The sequence below is a fragment of the Muntiacus reevesi genome, chromosome 2, assembly GCF_963930625.1.
Source record: "Muntiacus reevesi chromosome 2, mMunRee1.1, whole genome shotgun sequence".
Lineage (NCBI taxonomy): Eukaryota > Metazoa > Chordata > Mammalia > Artiodactyla > Cervidae > Muntiacus > Muntiacus reevesi.
Window position 1 is genome coordinate 23,770,559 of NC_089250.1, and position 17,455 is coordinate 23,788,013.

The 17,455-nt window shown below is 49.5% G+C and overlaps 1 protein-coding gene across 1 annotated transcript; it reads left to right on the top strand.

Annotated features, from left to right (window-relative positions):
* Positions 1 to 12,636: 12,636 nt before the first annotated feature.
* PTF1A (pancreas associated transcription factor 1a) lies at positions 12,637 to 14,025 on the top strand. The gene is made up of 2 exons (XM_065919560.1): positions 12,637 to 13,414; positions 13,823 to 14,025. Exons 1-2 carry the CDS (start codon positions 12,637 to 12,639, stop codon positions 14,023 to 14,025), a joined length of 981 nt encoding a protein of 326 aa, XP_065775632.1.
* The last annotated feature ends 3,430 nt before the right edge of the window (positions 14,026 to 17,455 follow it).

A 17,455-nucleotide genomic window follows, 5' to 3' on the forward strand; every position in this document is an offset into this window, starting at 1 on the left:
GAATGCAAACTAGTACAGCCACTATGGAAAACAGTGTGGAGATTTCTTAAAAAACTGGAAATAGAACTGCCATATGACCCAGCAATCCCACTTCTGGGCATACACACTGAGGAATCCAGATCTGAAAGAGACACGTGCACCCCAATGTTCATCGCAGCACTGTTTATAATAGCCAGGACATGGAAGCAACCTAGGTGCCCATCAGCAGACGAATGGATAAGGAAGCTGTGGTACATATACACCATGGAATATTACTCAGCCGTTAAAAAGAATTCATTTGAATCAGTTCTAATGAGATGGATGAAACTGGAGCCCATTATACAGAGTGAAGTAAGCCAGAAAGATAAAGAACATTACAGCATAATAACGCATATATATGGAATTTAGAAAGATGGTAAGAACCCTGTATGCAAAACAGAAAAAGAGACACAGAAGTACAGAACAGACTTTTGAACTCTGTGGGAGAAGGTGAGGGTGGGATGTTTTGAGAGAACAGCATGTATATTATCTATGGTGAAACAGATCACCAGCCCAGGTGGGATGCATGAGTCAAGCGCTCGGACCTGGTGGGCTGGGAAGACCCAGAGGAATCGGGTGGAGAGGGAGGTGGGAGGGGGGATCGGGATGGGGAATACGTGTAACTCTATGGCTGATTCATATCAATGTATGACAAAACCCACTGAAAAATAAAAAATAAATAAATAAATAAATAAAAATAAAATAAAATAAAAATAAATAAATAACATATACAGTAAAATACAACTGGAAGAAGTGGAGCAGATACTTGAATTTGAACTCAGAACTATGTGAGTCAAATGTTCATGCTTGTCCATCCCCACACAAAAATATTTCAAATACTTCCTCTTTCAAACTTTCAAACTCTTCCTCCTGTCTCTTTTCCTTTCTAAATCTGCTCCATGTCCTTTTTACTTTACTCCCCTGCCCCCTTTCCGCTCTGCCATTTAATCCTTCACCTGAAGTCAAACACATGTATTTGGATAATCACCTAGAACAGTATTCCTCAAACTTGACTCTGAATATATGTATGCATTTATATGTGTGTATACAGATTTATAGAACACATAGATGCATATATGTCCTTATATACAATCCCCACACTTTCCATAGAAAAACAAAGCAAAGCAACAACAATAAGAGCGTTCATGAGTCCTGCATGTCAGCCTACAGGATCATTAAAATGAAATTGGTGAAGGATAAAGAAGATGTGGTATATATGCACAATGGAGTACGACTCAGCCATAAAAAAGAATGAAATAGTGCCATGTGCAACATGAATGGACCTGGTGATTATCATACTAATTGAAGTAAGCCAGAGACAATGTATGATATCACTTATATGTGTAATCTAAAAAAATGATACAAATGAACTTACTTACAAAATAGAAATAGACTCAGAGAAACAGAAAACAAACTTATGGCAACCAAAGAGGAAACAGGAGGAGGGATTAATTAGGAATTTGAAATTAAAATATACACACTGCTATATATAAAACAGATAACCAACAAGGACCTACTGTATAGCACACGGAACTATACTCAGTATCTTTTAATAACCTACAATGGAAGAGAATGTAAAAAAAATGAATGTATATGTCTATATATAAATCACTTTGCTGTATGTACACCTGAAATAAGCACAACATTGTAAGTTATTTCAATAAAAAATTTTAAACAGAATTGCTTAAATATTTGCAGACATAAAATTGGTATAAACTCTTTATGTGTGTTTTTCTTATTTAACTACAAAACTAAACACATTAAAATATTTTAAAATCTTCAAGTCAATAAAATTATAACTAACTTTAATTTAATGTGATGCGATCTAATTGTAATGACATTTGCCCCTTACAAAGCTGACATGATATTGGTCCCAATCTTCAGCCCACAATGGGTCTCATTCATTTCTCCACCAGTTTAATTAAACTACCATGATAGCTTTGTCTATCTGGCTTGTTTTGTAGTTATTCGGTTTCTTGGCACCAGCACAATGTCTGTTTATCTTCTTTAGGCCAGAGCAATTAAAACAGACTGGCCCCACCACACTCTTCCCTTGGAGGAGGAAATGGCAATTCACTCCCATATTCTTGCCTGGAAACTGCCATGGACAGAGGAACCTGGTGGGCTATAGTCCATGGTGTTGCAAAAAGTCGGACACAACTGAAGCAACTTAGAACATAAAGCACACACCACAGTCTTAAACGTAAATTCAGGTTCAGACTCCAAGTTCAAGGTAGGGCTAAGTTTTTGGGTGGCCATCCAGGTGGACCAGAATATGCTCACCCTTTGTTATCAGTATTTTTAAAGACTATCACCGCCAGGGACTTCCCTGATGGTCCAGTGGCTAACATTCCTTGCTGCCCATGCAGGGGGCTCATGTTCGATCCCTGGTCAGGGAACTAGATTCCACATGCCCAAGAGTTCACATGCCACAACTAAAGATCCCACATGCCACAACTAAAACCCGGTGCAGCCAAGTAAGTAAGTATGTCTAAGAAACAATTATCATCTACACATGGTCACAAGATTGGGGGAAAAAAGTTATAACTGGATTTCCCTGGTGGCCCGGTGTATAACAATCCGCCTTCCAAGGCAGGGAACCTGGGTTCAATCCTTGGTCAGGGAAGACCCCACATGCTTTGGGGCGAGTAAGCCGGTGTGCCACGGCTACTGAGCCTGCACTCTAGAGCCCCTGCTCCACAACAAGAGAAGCCACAGCGATGAGAAGGCCATGCACCGCAACTGAAGAGTGGCCCTCGTGCAGCAGATGCAGCCAAATGCAAGTAAATGCAGCCAAAAGTAAGTATATATTTTTTAAAGTTATAATTAACTTGTGGAGCCTTCCTTTGAGAAGTATGGATCTGCAGAAATGAGAGAGGTCCAGTGATAGGACCCTCCCCAGGAAAATCAAACTCTTGGGTATGGAAAGCATCCCTTAGTTATGAAGAGGGAAAAGTCTATAAATACGAGCCACTGATTACAGAGGCAGGGGTGGATTACAAAGCGACAGCTCTCTGTAACAAGCCTGGCTAGTTTTTCCTTGCAGGTGAGGGAAAGTGTCAGGCTTCTCTCTGCAGGGCTGGTGAGGAGGAGTGAGAGGGGAATTCCAGCTCTTCCTGCCTTCCAGGCCCTGGTGTTTGTTCAGCTAGCCAGTGTCTCTGGAGAGGACAATGCAAAAGAGAAGCAGCAGAGACGGGCCTGCGTGAACGCCCCCAGCTAAGGGCTGGCATCCTGCACCATGCCTTCCCAGGCTTTGCTGTGGAGGCATCCTTTGTGAATGGACCACTTTTCCAGCTCCCCCCACTCATAACCAAGAGCATTTGCAAAACACTTCACCAGGCCTAATTCTAACTGCCTCCCAAAGCTGTGAGAACAGCTGAATAGAGATCCAGTGCTTCTTCCAGTGTCTGTGATGAGTCAATCTCAGTGTTGGGTGATAGATTTGTTGATATTTGCTGTTGTTCTTATTGCTTAATTGCTCGGTCATGTTCAACTTTTTGTGACCCCATGGACTGTAGCCCTCCAGGCTCCTCTGTCCATTGGCTTCTCCAGGCAAGAATACAGGAGTGGGTTGCCATTTCTTTCTCCAGGGAATCTTCCAGACCCAGGGATCAAACATACATCTCCTGCATTGGCAGGGAGATTCTTTATCACTGAGCCACCTGGGAAGCCCTTGTTGACATTGGTCCACTATAAATCCAAGAGATCACATAGAGGTAGGTGAAGCCAAGAGGAATGACTCCTACTTGACTAGTGACTCCTATGTATAATTAATGATACATTCTCATCCACTCCACCAATGTTTACTGAGCCTACAAACCTACTTTGTGTTAGTCGCTCAGTCGTGTCAAGCTCTTTGTGACCCCATGGACTGTAGCCCTCCAGGCTCCTCTCTCCATGGGATTTTATAGGCAAGAATACTGGAGTGGGTTGCCATTCCCTTCTCCAGGAGATCTTCCCAACCCTGGAATCAAACCCAGGTCTCTTGTGTTGCAGGCAGATTCTTCACCATCTGAGCCACCAGGGAAACCCAACAATCCTACTACTGCTAAATAAATAAATAGAAATGAGAAAATAAACAAATAAAATCAGATAAACACTATCTGTGCCTGGCACTGAGTATGTGCTTGTATTTGTTAACTCACTTAATCTTCACGACAACCCAATGAGGTAGTTGTGTTTGTTTGTTTCTTTAAGATTTTTTTAAAATGTGGACTGCTTTTAAAGTCTGTATTTAATTTGTTACAATGTTGCTTCTGTTTTTTCCTGTTTAGTTTTTTGACCTCAAAGCTCATAGCACCTTAGCTCCCTGACCAGGGACTGAACCCGAACCCCCTGCGTTGGAAGGTGAAGTCTTAACTGCTGGACCACCAGGGAAGTCCTGAGGTGGTAGTGTTATATTAATAATTTCTTCTTTAGATGCAGGCGTGGAGGCTCAGGGAGACTAGCTAACTTGCCCAAACAGCTAGTCAGTGGCAGAGCAGCTGGAATCCAGGTGGCCAGGCTTCGGAGCCCATACTTATGAGCTCTGTGCTTCCCGGCCTCTCCGGGGGGCCAGTGCATAGTGAGATGCTCTTTTCTCTGCAACAAAAATAGGCTCAAACCTCTAGCAAGGTCCAATCTGAGAGGGGTCTTGTGCTGGCAAAACCTGAGGCCTGGGGACTTCCCTGGTGGTCCAGTGACTAAGACTGCATGCTTCCAATGCAAGGGGCACGGGTTCAATTCCTGGTCAGGAACTAGGTCCCATGTGCCACAGTTAAGACCTGGTGCAGCCAAATAAATAAATATATTTTTTAAAAAGCCTAGGGTTTGTATAGAGTGCCTATTTCTTGGAATGTTCAATCACAAAAACTGTATTCCAGACTTACAGGCAACTTCTCTAAATAACTGTAATTGCTTTGCAGGTGGTACTAGTGGTAAAGAACCTGCCTGCCAGTGCAGAAGACCTAAGAAATGTAGGTTCAGTCCCTGGGACAGGAAGGTCTCCTGGAGAAAGACGTAGCAACCCACTCCAGTATTCTTGCCTGGAGAATCCCATGGACAGAAGAGCCTGGTGGGCTACAGTCCATAGTGCTGCAAAGAGTTGGCCACGACTCAGTGGCTGAGCACACACATACTTAACTGATAGTAGACACCTGCCTGCTTGAACTGGGCATGGGCCAGCATAAGCTTCTTCAAGTACAGATTAACTTGGCTGAGGAAGTTTTGCTCTAGGCAGGATTTTAAGGAACAAGAGAAAAATGCCACTGTAATACCCTATATCTTCAGGACCACTGAAAAGAGTGAAAGCTAAGGTATCATTGAGAAGAGGTAGAAACATTTCCAAGGGAATCACAATCAGTGGCTTACTAGGCAAGGAAGAAAGTCAGTTCACAAGCAGAACACAAAGGCTATTCTGAGAGATACTCAATTGTGAGTTCTTAGGAGTGAGCTGTCCTTCGAGTGAAAATGAAAAGATCCGATGGTAAAGTCCTACAATGAGCCATCATGCCACCATTAAAACCTGTCTGTTAAAGTAAAGATACGGGGAAATGGTGATGAGAGATGGTCAAGTGAAAAGTGCAAGATATGAAACTAAAAACACCAGAGACCAAAATCTTAGCAGCAGTCATGTGGAGGCTGTGGACCCTGCAAACAATGTGGTGGGTTTAATGAATAATTTAAAATTTCTTTTAGGACTTCTCTGGTAGTCTAGTGGTTAAGACTCTGCCCGACAAATGCAGGGAACAGGGTTCGATCCCTGGACTGGGAAGATATCACATGGTGCTGTTCAACTAAGCCCGTGAACCACAATTACTAAGCCTGTACTCTAGAGCCCATGTTCCAAAACAAGAAAGACACCGCAGTGAGAAACCTGCACACCACAGCTAGGCAGCAGCCCCTGCTTGCCACAACTGGAGAAAGCCCACATGCGGTAATGGAGACCCAGCATAGCCAAACAATTATTTTTTTCTTTTTTAAAGAAAAAGTCAATCCATTAGCCACTCAGTTCCTTTCTCAGTGCAGCTAATGTCATCAGTTTCTGGCATCTCCATCTAGAGATATTGGATAGCTGCATAAACAAATGCTTTCATATATACTCACTGCCTTCTTTTTTTTTTTCCTAATGCAAAAATACTAGTTTTTCTTATTCCTTTAACTTTAGTGATGTATCCTGGAGATCATTTCACATTGTTACATCGAAAGCATTCTTATTTTGTTATGGCAGCTGAATATTCCACGATGCGTGCATGCTAAGTGGCTTCAGTCGTGTCCGACTCTGTGACCCCATGGACTGTAACCCATCAGGTTCCTCTGTCCATGTGATTCTCAAGGCAAGAATACTGGAGTGGTTTGCCGTGCCCTCCTCCAGGAGACCTTCCCCACCCAGGGATTGAACCCATGTTTCTTACATCTTCTGAAATGGCAGGAGGGTTCTTTACCACGCATGCCACCTGGGAAGCTCAAATATTCTAAAATATAGACACATAATTCACTTAAGGCCCTATGGATGGACATGAAACCAATAATAATAATAATAATAATACAGCTTTAAAGAGAAACAAACAGAAAAAAGCTCCAAATTTCTATTAATTTTTTAATTTTATTTTTTGCCTTCTCACTGCTCACCAAGGAGGCCAAAGCACAGAAGACTGATTATAATGACCTGCAATGTTTACCTTACTAAAGACCAAACACCGTTTGGAATAACAAGACTGAAGGACAAAGCTCAGAAGCTTTGTTCATCAAACAAACCATGGCATGCCAGAAAACAGTTATTTGGAGAAGTATATCAGCATTTTGGTGTTTTTTCCTTCAAAGATTAATGTTTAACAATGGGAAATGCAAGAAGGAATGTAGTGGGTGTTGGGTGTTGGGCTTTTCACACTGTGTCATGGCAGCCATGGCAGCCGCATGCGTCCTGCTCTCATTCCCAAGTGGGACACAGCTCAGCTTCTTCTTTTAAGGCTGAGTAGCTTCAGAGTGGAAGAAGGCAATGGCACACCACTCCAGTACTCTTGCCTGGAAAACCCCATGGACGGAGGAGCCTGGTGGGTTACAGTCCATGGGGTTGCAAAGAGTCAGACACGACTGAGTGACTTCACTTTCACTTATCACTTTCCTGTATTGGAGAAGGAAAAGGCAACCCACTCCAGTGTTCTTACCTGGAGAATCCCAGGGATGGGGGAGCCTGGTGGGATGCCGCCTATGCGGTTGCATAGAGTCAGACACGACTGAAGCGACTTAGCAGCAGCAGCTTCAGAGTAGATAATGTCTGAAGGAAACCCTGGAAAACAATGCTGATACCTCCCCCCACCCTCGTGCTAGAAATCCACATTTCTGCTCTTGTGGATCCATAGAGCCAGCTATATCACTCCAGGATGCTGACTGAGTCTTTCTGAATCTAACTGCTTGCACACAATCAAAACACCTGACCAGTTCCTCTCCCAGTACTGTGTTAGCAAACAAGAGGGTCCGTGTGAAAATCATATTACATCAGCTACATTCAGTGTAGAGACAGAGGAGGGGCAGGAAGATGATACATAAGGCAAGTGAGATATGGAGTCAGCCAGCCTGGGCAGAATTTGGTCCCCTTCTCTGACGGGCCATTGTAGCCCTAGGTTTATGGTCGAGTTTCTTCTCTTCAGTGGTTGAAATAAGGAGAAGGTCCTCCAGCAGCATTATGAGGACAAGTGATAAACAGAAGTGAAAGCCCTCCAAAATGCTCATCTCCATCTTTTCTACCTTTGTATTATTCCTTCTACCCATCTTATGATAAACATAAGAGCTTCAAACCAAACCAAGGAGCTCAGGCTAGTAGGAAGGACAGTAGAAAGCCAGAGAGAGGAACTTCCCTCGTGGTCCAGGGGCTGAGGCTCAAGGCCCAGTTTCAATTTCTGGTGGGGGAACTAGATCCCACATGCCACAACTAAGACTGCATGCCGAGACTGAAGATTCCACATGCTATGACTAGAAGAACTAGCACCCCTATGCTGCAACAAAGATTCCACGCATGGCAACTAGACCTGGTGCAGCCAAATTAATTGATTTAATGCAAGAAATTTTAAAAAGAAAACCAGAGAGAGGTCACTGTGGCATTGGAAGACATGGTAAGTTAATAAAGGGTAAAGTAAAGAGAAGATGAGGAGGATGACAGGTAGGCGGGGCTAGTTCAAGGAAGGCCTTTGAAGTCATGTCAAGGAGTTTGGCATCCACTAGGCCAGTCCTTTCTAGGATGGAATAAGATGGAATAAGATGGCACCTGGTCAGAGTGTACTTTCTGAGTGGAAAAATCATCCATAATCTATATAGTGTGACTTTGAGGGGGCAGAGAAAGTCCCATGAGCCCATATTTAATTCTGTATTCTTTGTCTTATGCTGGAAATTGTACGATTCAGTGGTTCCTTTCTCAGCACATCAGAAGGTGTGTTGATCTCCACAGTGTAGCCAGGACTCTGGAGGAAGGTGGTATGTGGTAATCTGGGCTGGCTCAGAATGGGACCCAGACCGATTACATTGCACATCAATATAAATTCACCTTTTATGAGTCTGCTCTCAGCAGCCAGTGGAACCAGCACTGGGCTGGCATGGACTGGGATTGATAGTAACCTGCTGTATGACCTTAGGGAAGTCACCAGACTTTTCTGGGCTTCAGAGGCCTTTCAGCATCATCATTCCCATGACTCTATTTTTCAAACCTTTTCTAAGAATATAGGGATAAAGGGGGGGTTGACGAGGGCCCTCAAGTGAGAAGAGAAAGCTTTCATAGAATGGGGGAGGGGAATGGTAAAGAAAGGGGAAATGAGACACTTGTGAGGACAATTCAGCCACCTGGTATCACCTCTGTGTTTAAGAGTGGGGAACGGGGACAATTTGGGTCAATGAGAAATTAACGTGGACCCATTTTCAAGTTGGGAGGCAGACCATGAGTCACACCTGCTTGCAAGCACTAAGTGAGGAGCATGGGACACTGGTGGGGAGACAGCCGCACCCTATTTCTGGAGAGCTGGGGCTCCCACAGGGAGGACGTGTGCCAAGGAGTGTCCAGCACTGTGGAGCCATACGAAGGCGGGGGGCGGAGGATGGAGAACCTGGAGCCCCAGACTCTATGGCTGTTTTGCCAGGAATCCATTCTGGGCAGGAGACAGGGATCTGGGCTCCAGCCTTCCAGTCATGGTTCTGAAAAGCCAAGGGAAGACTCTAGAAATGTTTTCTGGGAAAGCAAGGAGCAAGTATTCAGGTCGGTGACCCCTGGGACAGAGAGAGAGCTGAGAGAGACAGAGGCGATCGATGAACACGTGGGCAGACAGACACAGCAATGCCCCACAGCCCTTGTCAGACATTCTCCTGAAACGAGAAGCTTAAAGACGGCCTGAGGCTTCTGGCAGCCCCAAAGGCAGTGTGGTAGGAGCCTTCTGGGCCTAGGAGGACAGGTGCCACTGACAGACTTGAAAACAATCTCAAGGCTTCACCAGGACCTGACCCTAAAAAAAGAGTCAAGCACCTCATCACTGTCCAACCTTAGGCACCAGATGTTATTTCATACTGAGGCAGGAACAAGGTTAGGGGACGTCTCTCTTGAGGACAGAGGGTGGAGCAGAGAAGCTTAGAGCTTAGCAGAGGGTGGAGAAACTTGTACTCTGGGACCAGCCCTGTCCCTCTGCTCTGAAGTACCTGAAACCTTGTATTCTTGTTGCATTCCACACTCCCCCACTGCCTAGAGGACCCAGGGTGTGCAGAACTGGGGTCGGGGGGGGGGGGTGCGGGGAAGGAATGAGATCTGGAGTCTGTAGACGGCTCTGTCCCAGCCATCTCCTCTGCCAACCTGTTGCTTCGAGAGGCAGAGGGCAGCCGTCACACTGTTGTGACCTCCAGTGACCCAGAGAAAATTCCTTTTATTATCAGTGAAGCCTTTCTTCTTTTTAGTAGAGAAAAGAACAATCATGTCTTACTTAAGGACTGTGTGTGTGTGTGTGTGTGTGTGTGTGTGTGTGTGAACGCGCACACGTGCGTGCAGGGGTGTGTGTGTGTCTGTGTGTGTGTGAGCATGCCAGCCCACACCAGCACCCCAGTATCAACATCTGCAGGCCTGACCCTTGCTTCCCCAAAGGACCAGTCAGCAGACAGTTCTCTAAGGGAAAAACTGGTGGGGGTGGGGAGGGAAAGGGCGAGGAGGGAACTAGTGATTATCTTTTCTTTTCCTCTTCCTCCAGGCTCATCTATGCAGCCCTAGGAGCTTCCCAGAACCTCCACACTAGCTCTGCTCAGCTTCACAGGACAGTAAACTTTCCCACCAGCACTGGACGTGCCCATAGTTCACTTGGGTACCCAAAGTAAAGTTCTGGACCCTTCTACAAACTCATCAAGCATATGGAAGATGGTTTTCTGTGGACTCTGACTGTTAAAATCACACTGGGTATAAAGATCCCCCAAATATACACTTACAGACTCTCTGTGTCCCCCAGCCCTGCTCCCTGACATATGCATGACACAAACATTTTCTCAAGAGCCATCTGTATCCATCAAAGAAGGTCTCTCAGCCTCTTAAAGAGAGCCTCTGTAGACTGGAACCCCAGTCTTTCCTCCACTGAATGATTATCAATACTTCGAATAAGGCTTTGAAGTCTGGTCATTCTCTATGCCTCCAAGTCCTCAGATTGGTCCAAGGGCATGTCCCTACTGGGTTTTAATCTAACCAAGTGAGGGGAGGGGAAGGGCCACCAACAGCTGGCTAGATCTCGGGTCTTGAACTCCTCTTCCCAAACAGCTTCCCTTTCTTTGAGGTGAGGAAGATAAATTTAAATACAGGAAATTGCAGCCCAGTCTTGAACACAGGAAAACTGTCCACATTTGCCTCAGTTTAACTTAATCACCTCCCTAGGAAGGATGAGCTAACAAAGGAAAGAACTTGCTGGAAAACAGTAAGTCTTTGGGTTAAAATTCTCTGTCCTTGGGGGTTCAAGGTAATCTCTGGTGTTCTTATGTATCTTTTGCCCTCAACTTTTTTTTTGTTTGTTTCAGAATTCAGTTAAATACAATGTAAATGTCCAAAACCAGGATGCCCGTTAAAATCGCTATTCTATGAGACATGGACCTGGCTTTTGAGAGGAGTTCAAACACCCACCAGAAGAAGCCTCTGGTGGGACAAGTGTCTGAAAAAGGAAGCGGCTGACCCAGGAAGGCGGCGGCCTTCTGTCTTCTGTTGAGAGAACTCGCGCGGTCGGCTGCACCTCTGAACCCTCTGGAACTTGGCTTCTAATAGAATTGCCTCGACCTTGGAAGTGTTTCTTTGTTACTTTTCAACTGAGGAATTAGTGTTGCATCGCTGTCTGTAATAGTGTCATGGGCCAGAGCACAAATGTTGTGTGTGTGTGTGTGTGTGTGTGTGTGTGTGTGTGTGTGTGTGTGTTTTAAGGTCGGGAAGGAAAGGGAAAAAGTGGTTCCAGGATGGTCCCGGTGGTCAGTTGGAAAGGTGAGCGACTCTGGCTTTGAAAACGGTTCACACTCTGCCCTTTTACTTCCACGCCCTCCCTCGGACTGCTCCAAAGCAGACGATTCAACGGAGTCCCTTTGTATCCGGTTTTATTGCTCCGGACCCCTAGGGTCTCAGAAGAAACGCGCCCCGCTGAGCCGCTCTCCGAGGCAGCCTCTCCAGCGTTCCCGTTTCTCCCTCGGGGCGGGGAAAGAGAGGGGAGGAGAGGCTGGCCGCGGAGCACCCGGCACCAGAGTCAGGATCCCGAGCAGCGCCGGCCAGGCGCGCGCCCCTCAACCCCGCGCCGCGCCCGGAGAGGCGCCGCGTCACCTTCCAACCCCGGCGGCACGCACTGTGTAAACTTGACCAGAGTTCTGGAAAGGTTCGGCGGAGAGACTGAAGCCCGGAATGGAACCCAGGCCGGAGGCCCGCTGGCGCTCAGGGGGTGGGGGTGGCGAAACCCACCGCCGGAACTGTCCAGGCTGCCCGCAGTCGCTGCGCCAACCCCGGAGGAGCAGGGAGCTCCGCCTGAGACTCGCTCCCGCCTTCTGGGCCGCGGACGCGCCCCGCTAGGGCGTTTTGTGGCTGCGCCGAGACGCCGCGCGCCACTACACCATCCGGGGACGGAAGGGTCCGGTTGGGCGCAGCGCGCGCCAGCGGGCGGCAGCCGCCGGGGGCCGCAGGTGCCCCTGGAGCCGCTCGCCCGGCAGGTACTCGCCCGAGGAGCGGGCGGGGAGGGGCGTGAGGAGCCCCGGGCCGCGCGGCCCCGCCTCCCCTTCGCCCCGGGAGCTCCCTTCGGGAGGAAAACCTCCCCGGCCCCCGCCGGCCTCCCGGCCCCCTCCCCGCCGGCACCCCGCACTTGGTGATTGGCTGGCGCCGCGGGTCCCTGGCACGCGCCTGTGGATGTAGTTATAAGAATCCTCGCGTGCCGGCCCTCAGCTTCAGCCGGTCTCCACAGCCCTCCCCAACGCCGCGCGGGCGCCGTCCAGAGCGCAGCGGCCGCGGGCACTCCAGGGAGGCCGGGGCGGGGGGGCGGTCCTCGTTGCCTCCCGCGCCGGACCGCTAGGGCGGGGGCGGCCCGGCGAGCCCGCAACTGCAGCCGCAAACTTCCAGAGAACACCCCTACCCCAGGCCAGCAGTCCCCCGGGCCCTCGGCGGCGCAGAGCATGGACGCGGTGCTGCTAGAGCACTTCCCCGGGGGCCTGGACGCCTTCCCGTCCTCTTACTTTGACGAGGAGGACTTCTTCACCGACCAGTCTTCTCGGGACCCTCTGGAGGACGGCGATGAGCTACTGGCCGACGAGCAGGCCGAGGTGGAGTTCCTCAGCCACCAGCTGCACGACTACTGCTACCGCGACGAGGCGTGCCTGCTGCTGCAGTCCGCGCCTCCGGCGGCCCCCCACGCACTCGCCCCGCCGCCCCCGGGGGGCCCGGGAGAGCCGGAGGACAGCGGCGGCGGCGGCTACTGCTGCGAGGCGGGGGCGCCCCCCGGCGGCTTCCCCTACTCGCCCGGCTCTCCGCCCTCGTGCCTGGCCTACCGGTGCGCCGGGGCGGCCGCGCTGTCCCCCGGCGCGCGGTTGCGTGGCTTGAGCGGGGCGGCGGCTGCGCGGCGGCGGCGGCGGGTGCGTTCCGAGGCGGAGCTGCAGCAGCTGCGGCAGGCCGCCAACGTGCGCGAGCGGCGGCGCATGCAGTCCATCAACGACGCCTTCGAGGGGCTGCGCTCGCACATCCCCACGCTGCCCTACGAAAAGCGCCTCTCCAAGGTGGACACGCTGCGCCTGGCCATCGGCTACATCAACTTCCTCAGCGAGCTGGTACAGGCCGACTTGCCCCTGCGCGGCGGCGGCGCGGGCGGCGGCAGGGGGCCCGGCGGCGGAGGGCGCCTGGGCGCGGACAGCCCGGGCAGCCAGGCCCAGAAGGTCATCATCTGCCACCGGGGTACTCGTAAGTGCGTCCGCCTCCCAGCTCGTAGGGGGTGGGGGGCACGGGAACGGGAAGGTCCCCCGGGGCGGGGGCTGGGTGAACGGATCGACGTGCTGACTGACGGACGGACAGACGGGCGGGCTGTGGGCACCGGCCACCTTGAACCGGAGTTGGCGTTTCTGAGGTTTTTTCCGCCACTCTGACGGCGGCCCTGAGGGTGCGCTTCCCGGATAGACTTGCCACTTCTGGGATTGTGGGATGAGGGCGCTAGGGGCTTGGGGGTGGAGAAAGAGTGTTGTTCAGAGTAACCAAAGACTTCTGTCTGTCAAAGAGCCCAAAGGGGGATCCGAGAGGACCGGAGGGGCAGTGCTGGGAGCAGAGTTGGACATTCACAATCTGTTTGTTTTTTTTCCTTCCTCACCCTCTCAGGGTCCCCCTCCCCCAGCGACCCGGATTATGGCCTCCCTCCCCTTGCGGGACACTCTCTCTCTTGGACTGATGAAAAACAACTCAAAGAACAAAATATTATCCGAACAGCCAAAGTATGGACCCCAGAGGACCCCAGAAAACTCAACAGCAAGCCTTCCTTCAACAACATAGAAAACGAACCGCCCTTTGAGTTTGTGTCCTGAGAAGTCCCAGACCTGCATGAGGACATGATTCTGTGTGCATATTGTACATGTAAATATCTATAATGTAAATGTAACTTAAGAATCACATTTTTCTTATGGCAATCAACTGTTTGTTATTTATCTATTTATTATCCTGTCGAGTTAATGAAATAGATGATCTCTTTTTAAATATATAATTTATATAATTTATCCTGATTTTCTTAAAATATGCAATAGTCTATGATCTCCCCCAGCACCTTTGGCAGAACTCTGCATTATTGGAAGAACTCTGACCAGAAAACGTCATGCTAATTTATTGCCAGATACAGTTTATTTCTAAGCAATGTTAATAAATGCTATTCATACCGTTTTCTACAAGTTGTTTTATACTTGATGGGTGTGGCTGTATCTTTAAATTAAAGATGAATTAACCTACTTTGTAAAAAGAAAAAAAAAACTGAACCAGAGACCCCAAACGGAGCTATACAGTAAGAACCACCTTTTAGATTTAGCTGAAAGGGAGTGGGCTAGAGGATTAGGCCCCATTTCTCTGGGAGAGCCCTTCATCGGCATCCCAGCCTTAACATCCCTAGGAAGAAAATTGGTCATGGAGTATTTGTTGCTCTCATTCTTTCAGATGGGAAAGCTAAGGCTGGGAGACATTTGACTTATCCAAGGTCATGGGCACCCTGCGTAATCAAAGTGTATAAAGTCGACACCGTGGGTCCGGTGGCGACAGTGGGCTAATTTCTGGTCTAGCAAAGGAAAGACGCCTTTTTGCTCCCAAGGGCTGGGGAGAAGGAGTTGCTGTTAAGCTGCCCTGTGACCCATCCCTTCTGCAGTTACAGCATTAGGTACATAGAACTCAGACATACTCAAAGGAAATGAGAAAAGCCACCAGGTTGAGGCCGGAGACCCCTCTCGGATGTTTCCCAACAAAACCCAGGGTCTTTGGGATAAGACATGAAAGGAGCACGCCCTCTTTGCCGCTTCTGCAACCGGGTAATTTCTGAAATTGACTCGGTTTTGCCTCCAGCAGAATCCAGTCCTTTGAGACAAGTAGCCTGGGGCGAAGGTGAGGCTCCGGAGGAGAGCGGAGGGCCGCCCCCTAGCGAAGAGGAGAGGCGCGAGGGCGCAGCGGGGAGCGCCCGGGAAGCTAGGGTTCGGACTAATCTCCGAGGCCGCTGCGGGCACCTTCTTGGTCCCCAGGAAGCGCTCGGCTGCGAGCGGAGTCCGGGAGCGCGGTTCAGAGTGCGGGACCCCGCGCGCACTCGGACCGCGCGGGTGCGGAGCGGGAGGCGCGGAGCAAGGTCTCGCGCGTCCGGCGCGCTCTTCCTGGCTGATCCAGAGCGCCGGCGCCCCGCAGGCCCTGGGGAAGCGAGATGCCACTCCCCGGCCCGCAGCTGCCTCATCGGCCAAGGTACGATGGCGCATCTCCCTTGGTACCCAAGGCCCTGCCGAGGGACAATATGTCGGCAGCATGCTAATTGCTTTAACCTAGTTTCAGACCCACCGAGGGGTTCCCCGCGCGCCGCGGGTGCCATGGACGTCATCCAAGAGCAATTAAAGCGAGGCCGCGAGCCCGACCCGCAGCGCGGCCTGGCCAGACGCGCGGAGATTCTGGGTCGCCAAGCTCCCAGGAGGCCCTTGACCATGGACCCTCTCACCCCTTCCAGCCCCACCCGTCCCTCCCCCTAAAAGATGGAGATTTCACACTGAAGGAAGAATTTGGGAACGAGAGAAAATAATTCGATTTTGTCCTGTATTAGGGCCTCATTAAACACGAAAGTTGCTTTTGCACAAGTGCTTCTATCAGGCATGTAATCTCATTACACTCATTAGAAAGTCAAATGGTAGGCAGACTTCAACTTAATTGTAAGTTATGTAAGTTCTGTACCGTTTACTTCGGCTGCGTAGACCTGCGTTTCAATTGGATTAGGGGATGTGGCACTCTGCCCTTCAAACACTACCATCATTGTCATGTGGCACCTTTTATTTTGCGTGCCACTTTTTTTGTGATTCAATGCTTCAACGACACCCTTTAGTGCGGTGCAGATGAAGCGGAAGAGCTGGGCTGAGCATGTAAAACACCAGGGTCTCTATCTTGTCACTCTTCTGTCCTGACTTGGCAAGTCCCTTTAAACACAACCTTCAAAGAGACTGGCAGCTTCTTTTTATTTACTCATAATCCATTCATCCTAGTGTAGCAATTCTTTTTTTAAAAAAAAAATGCAGCAGTAGCAGCAGAACAAACATATCATTTCAGAGTCTCCTCTGGCGTTGGAGAGGCCGGAGCTGCGCCCTGCTTGGTGCAGGAGCAGCTCTCCTGGTGGCAGCGCCAGGCTGGAGAATCTCTGGCCTGGGGCAGCTCTGGCCAGTAAATCCAGCCTGGCATTGGAAGGATTGTTGTGGGGGCAGCTTGAGTGGCAGGTATTCAGCGGTTCTTCTAAATCCAGACTTTTCTTCCAACTTAAACAAAAGTGCATATGAAAATAACCCAGTAAGCCAAGCTTCTGGATGGCTGTGGAGACCCTTTGCTTGGCCTTCCTATTCTGAATACTCACCAGCCCCTGCCCTGAAATACAGCCTGGGACCACCAGGAGAAAGAGTTTAAAGTTCTTCCTGGCTGCCCTTGTCCATTTAGCATAATAAAGAAGCTGCAAACCCAGAAGGGAGGCCTTTTTTGATCTCCACTGGCAAGCTGGCTGAATCATTCCCTAGTGGCCCAGACTCCATTGCAAGCAGCCATGGGGTGGGGGTGGGGGTGGCATACAGAAGAGGGTTTGGTAAAGTCAAAGATTGGAGTTTGAGTAGCGGCTCCTTTCTCCTCACTTCTTAGCACCTCCCACCAGACACACATCCTTAATTCCAGTCCATTCATCCTCCTGGTCTCCACCCCCAAGTTCTCAGCCATTCTGCCTTGGTGTCAGAGTGCTTAGGGTTCTAGTCCATAAAATCCCTTCCTCCCATCCCTCTCTCTCCCCTACATTTCTGGTGAGCGTGGGGGTCCGAGTCTTCTCAGTGTGGGCCTTAAAAGATATTACATGTCACAAAAGTGCAGCTTTCCATTTTCAGAGGCTGGGAGCCAAGGCAGCAAACCTCCACATTGTTTTTCCATCAGGGGGTTCTTGTGTTGGAGGTGAGGTGAAGTGGGGTGGCTCCTGAGTGGGGGAAGAGGATGGGGACAAGGAGAGCCCTCTTCCTCATCCTGAGCTGTCTGGCCTCTGTGATGGAGCCCCCTTGTGAAGCCTCTCCCTTCCCAGAGAGGGCACACTATGGATTAACTAAAAGCCCTCATAAAAAAGTTGAATTCTGGAGCCCATTGCTCACATTATGTAGAAAAAAAGTAGGTGGGAAAGAGGGTGAGCTCTCCGCCCCTCCCCAGGCTGGGAGCAGGGCGCATAAAGAGCCGTGTGGGAACTCCTGTGAAATCGGCTGAGGGTGATTCCCA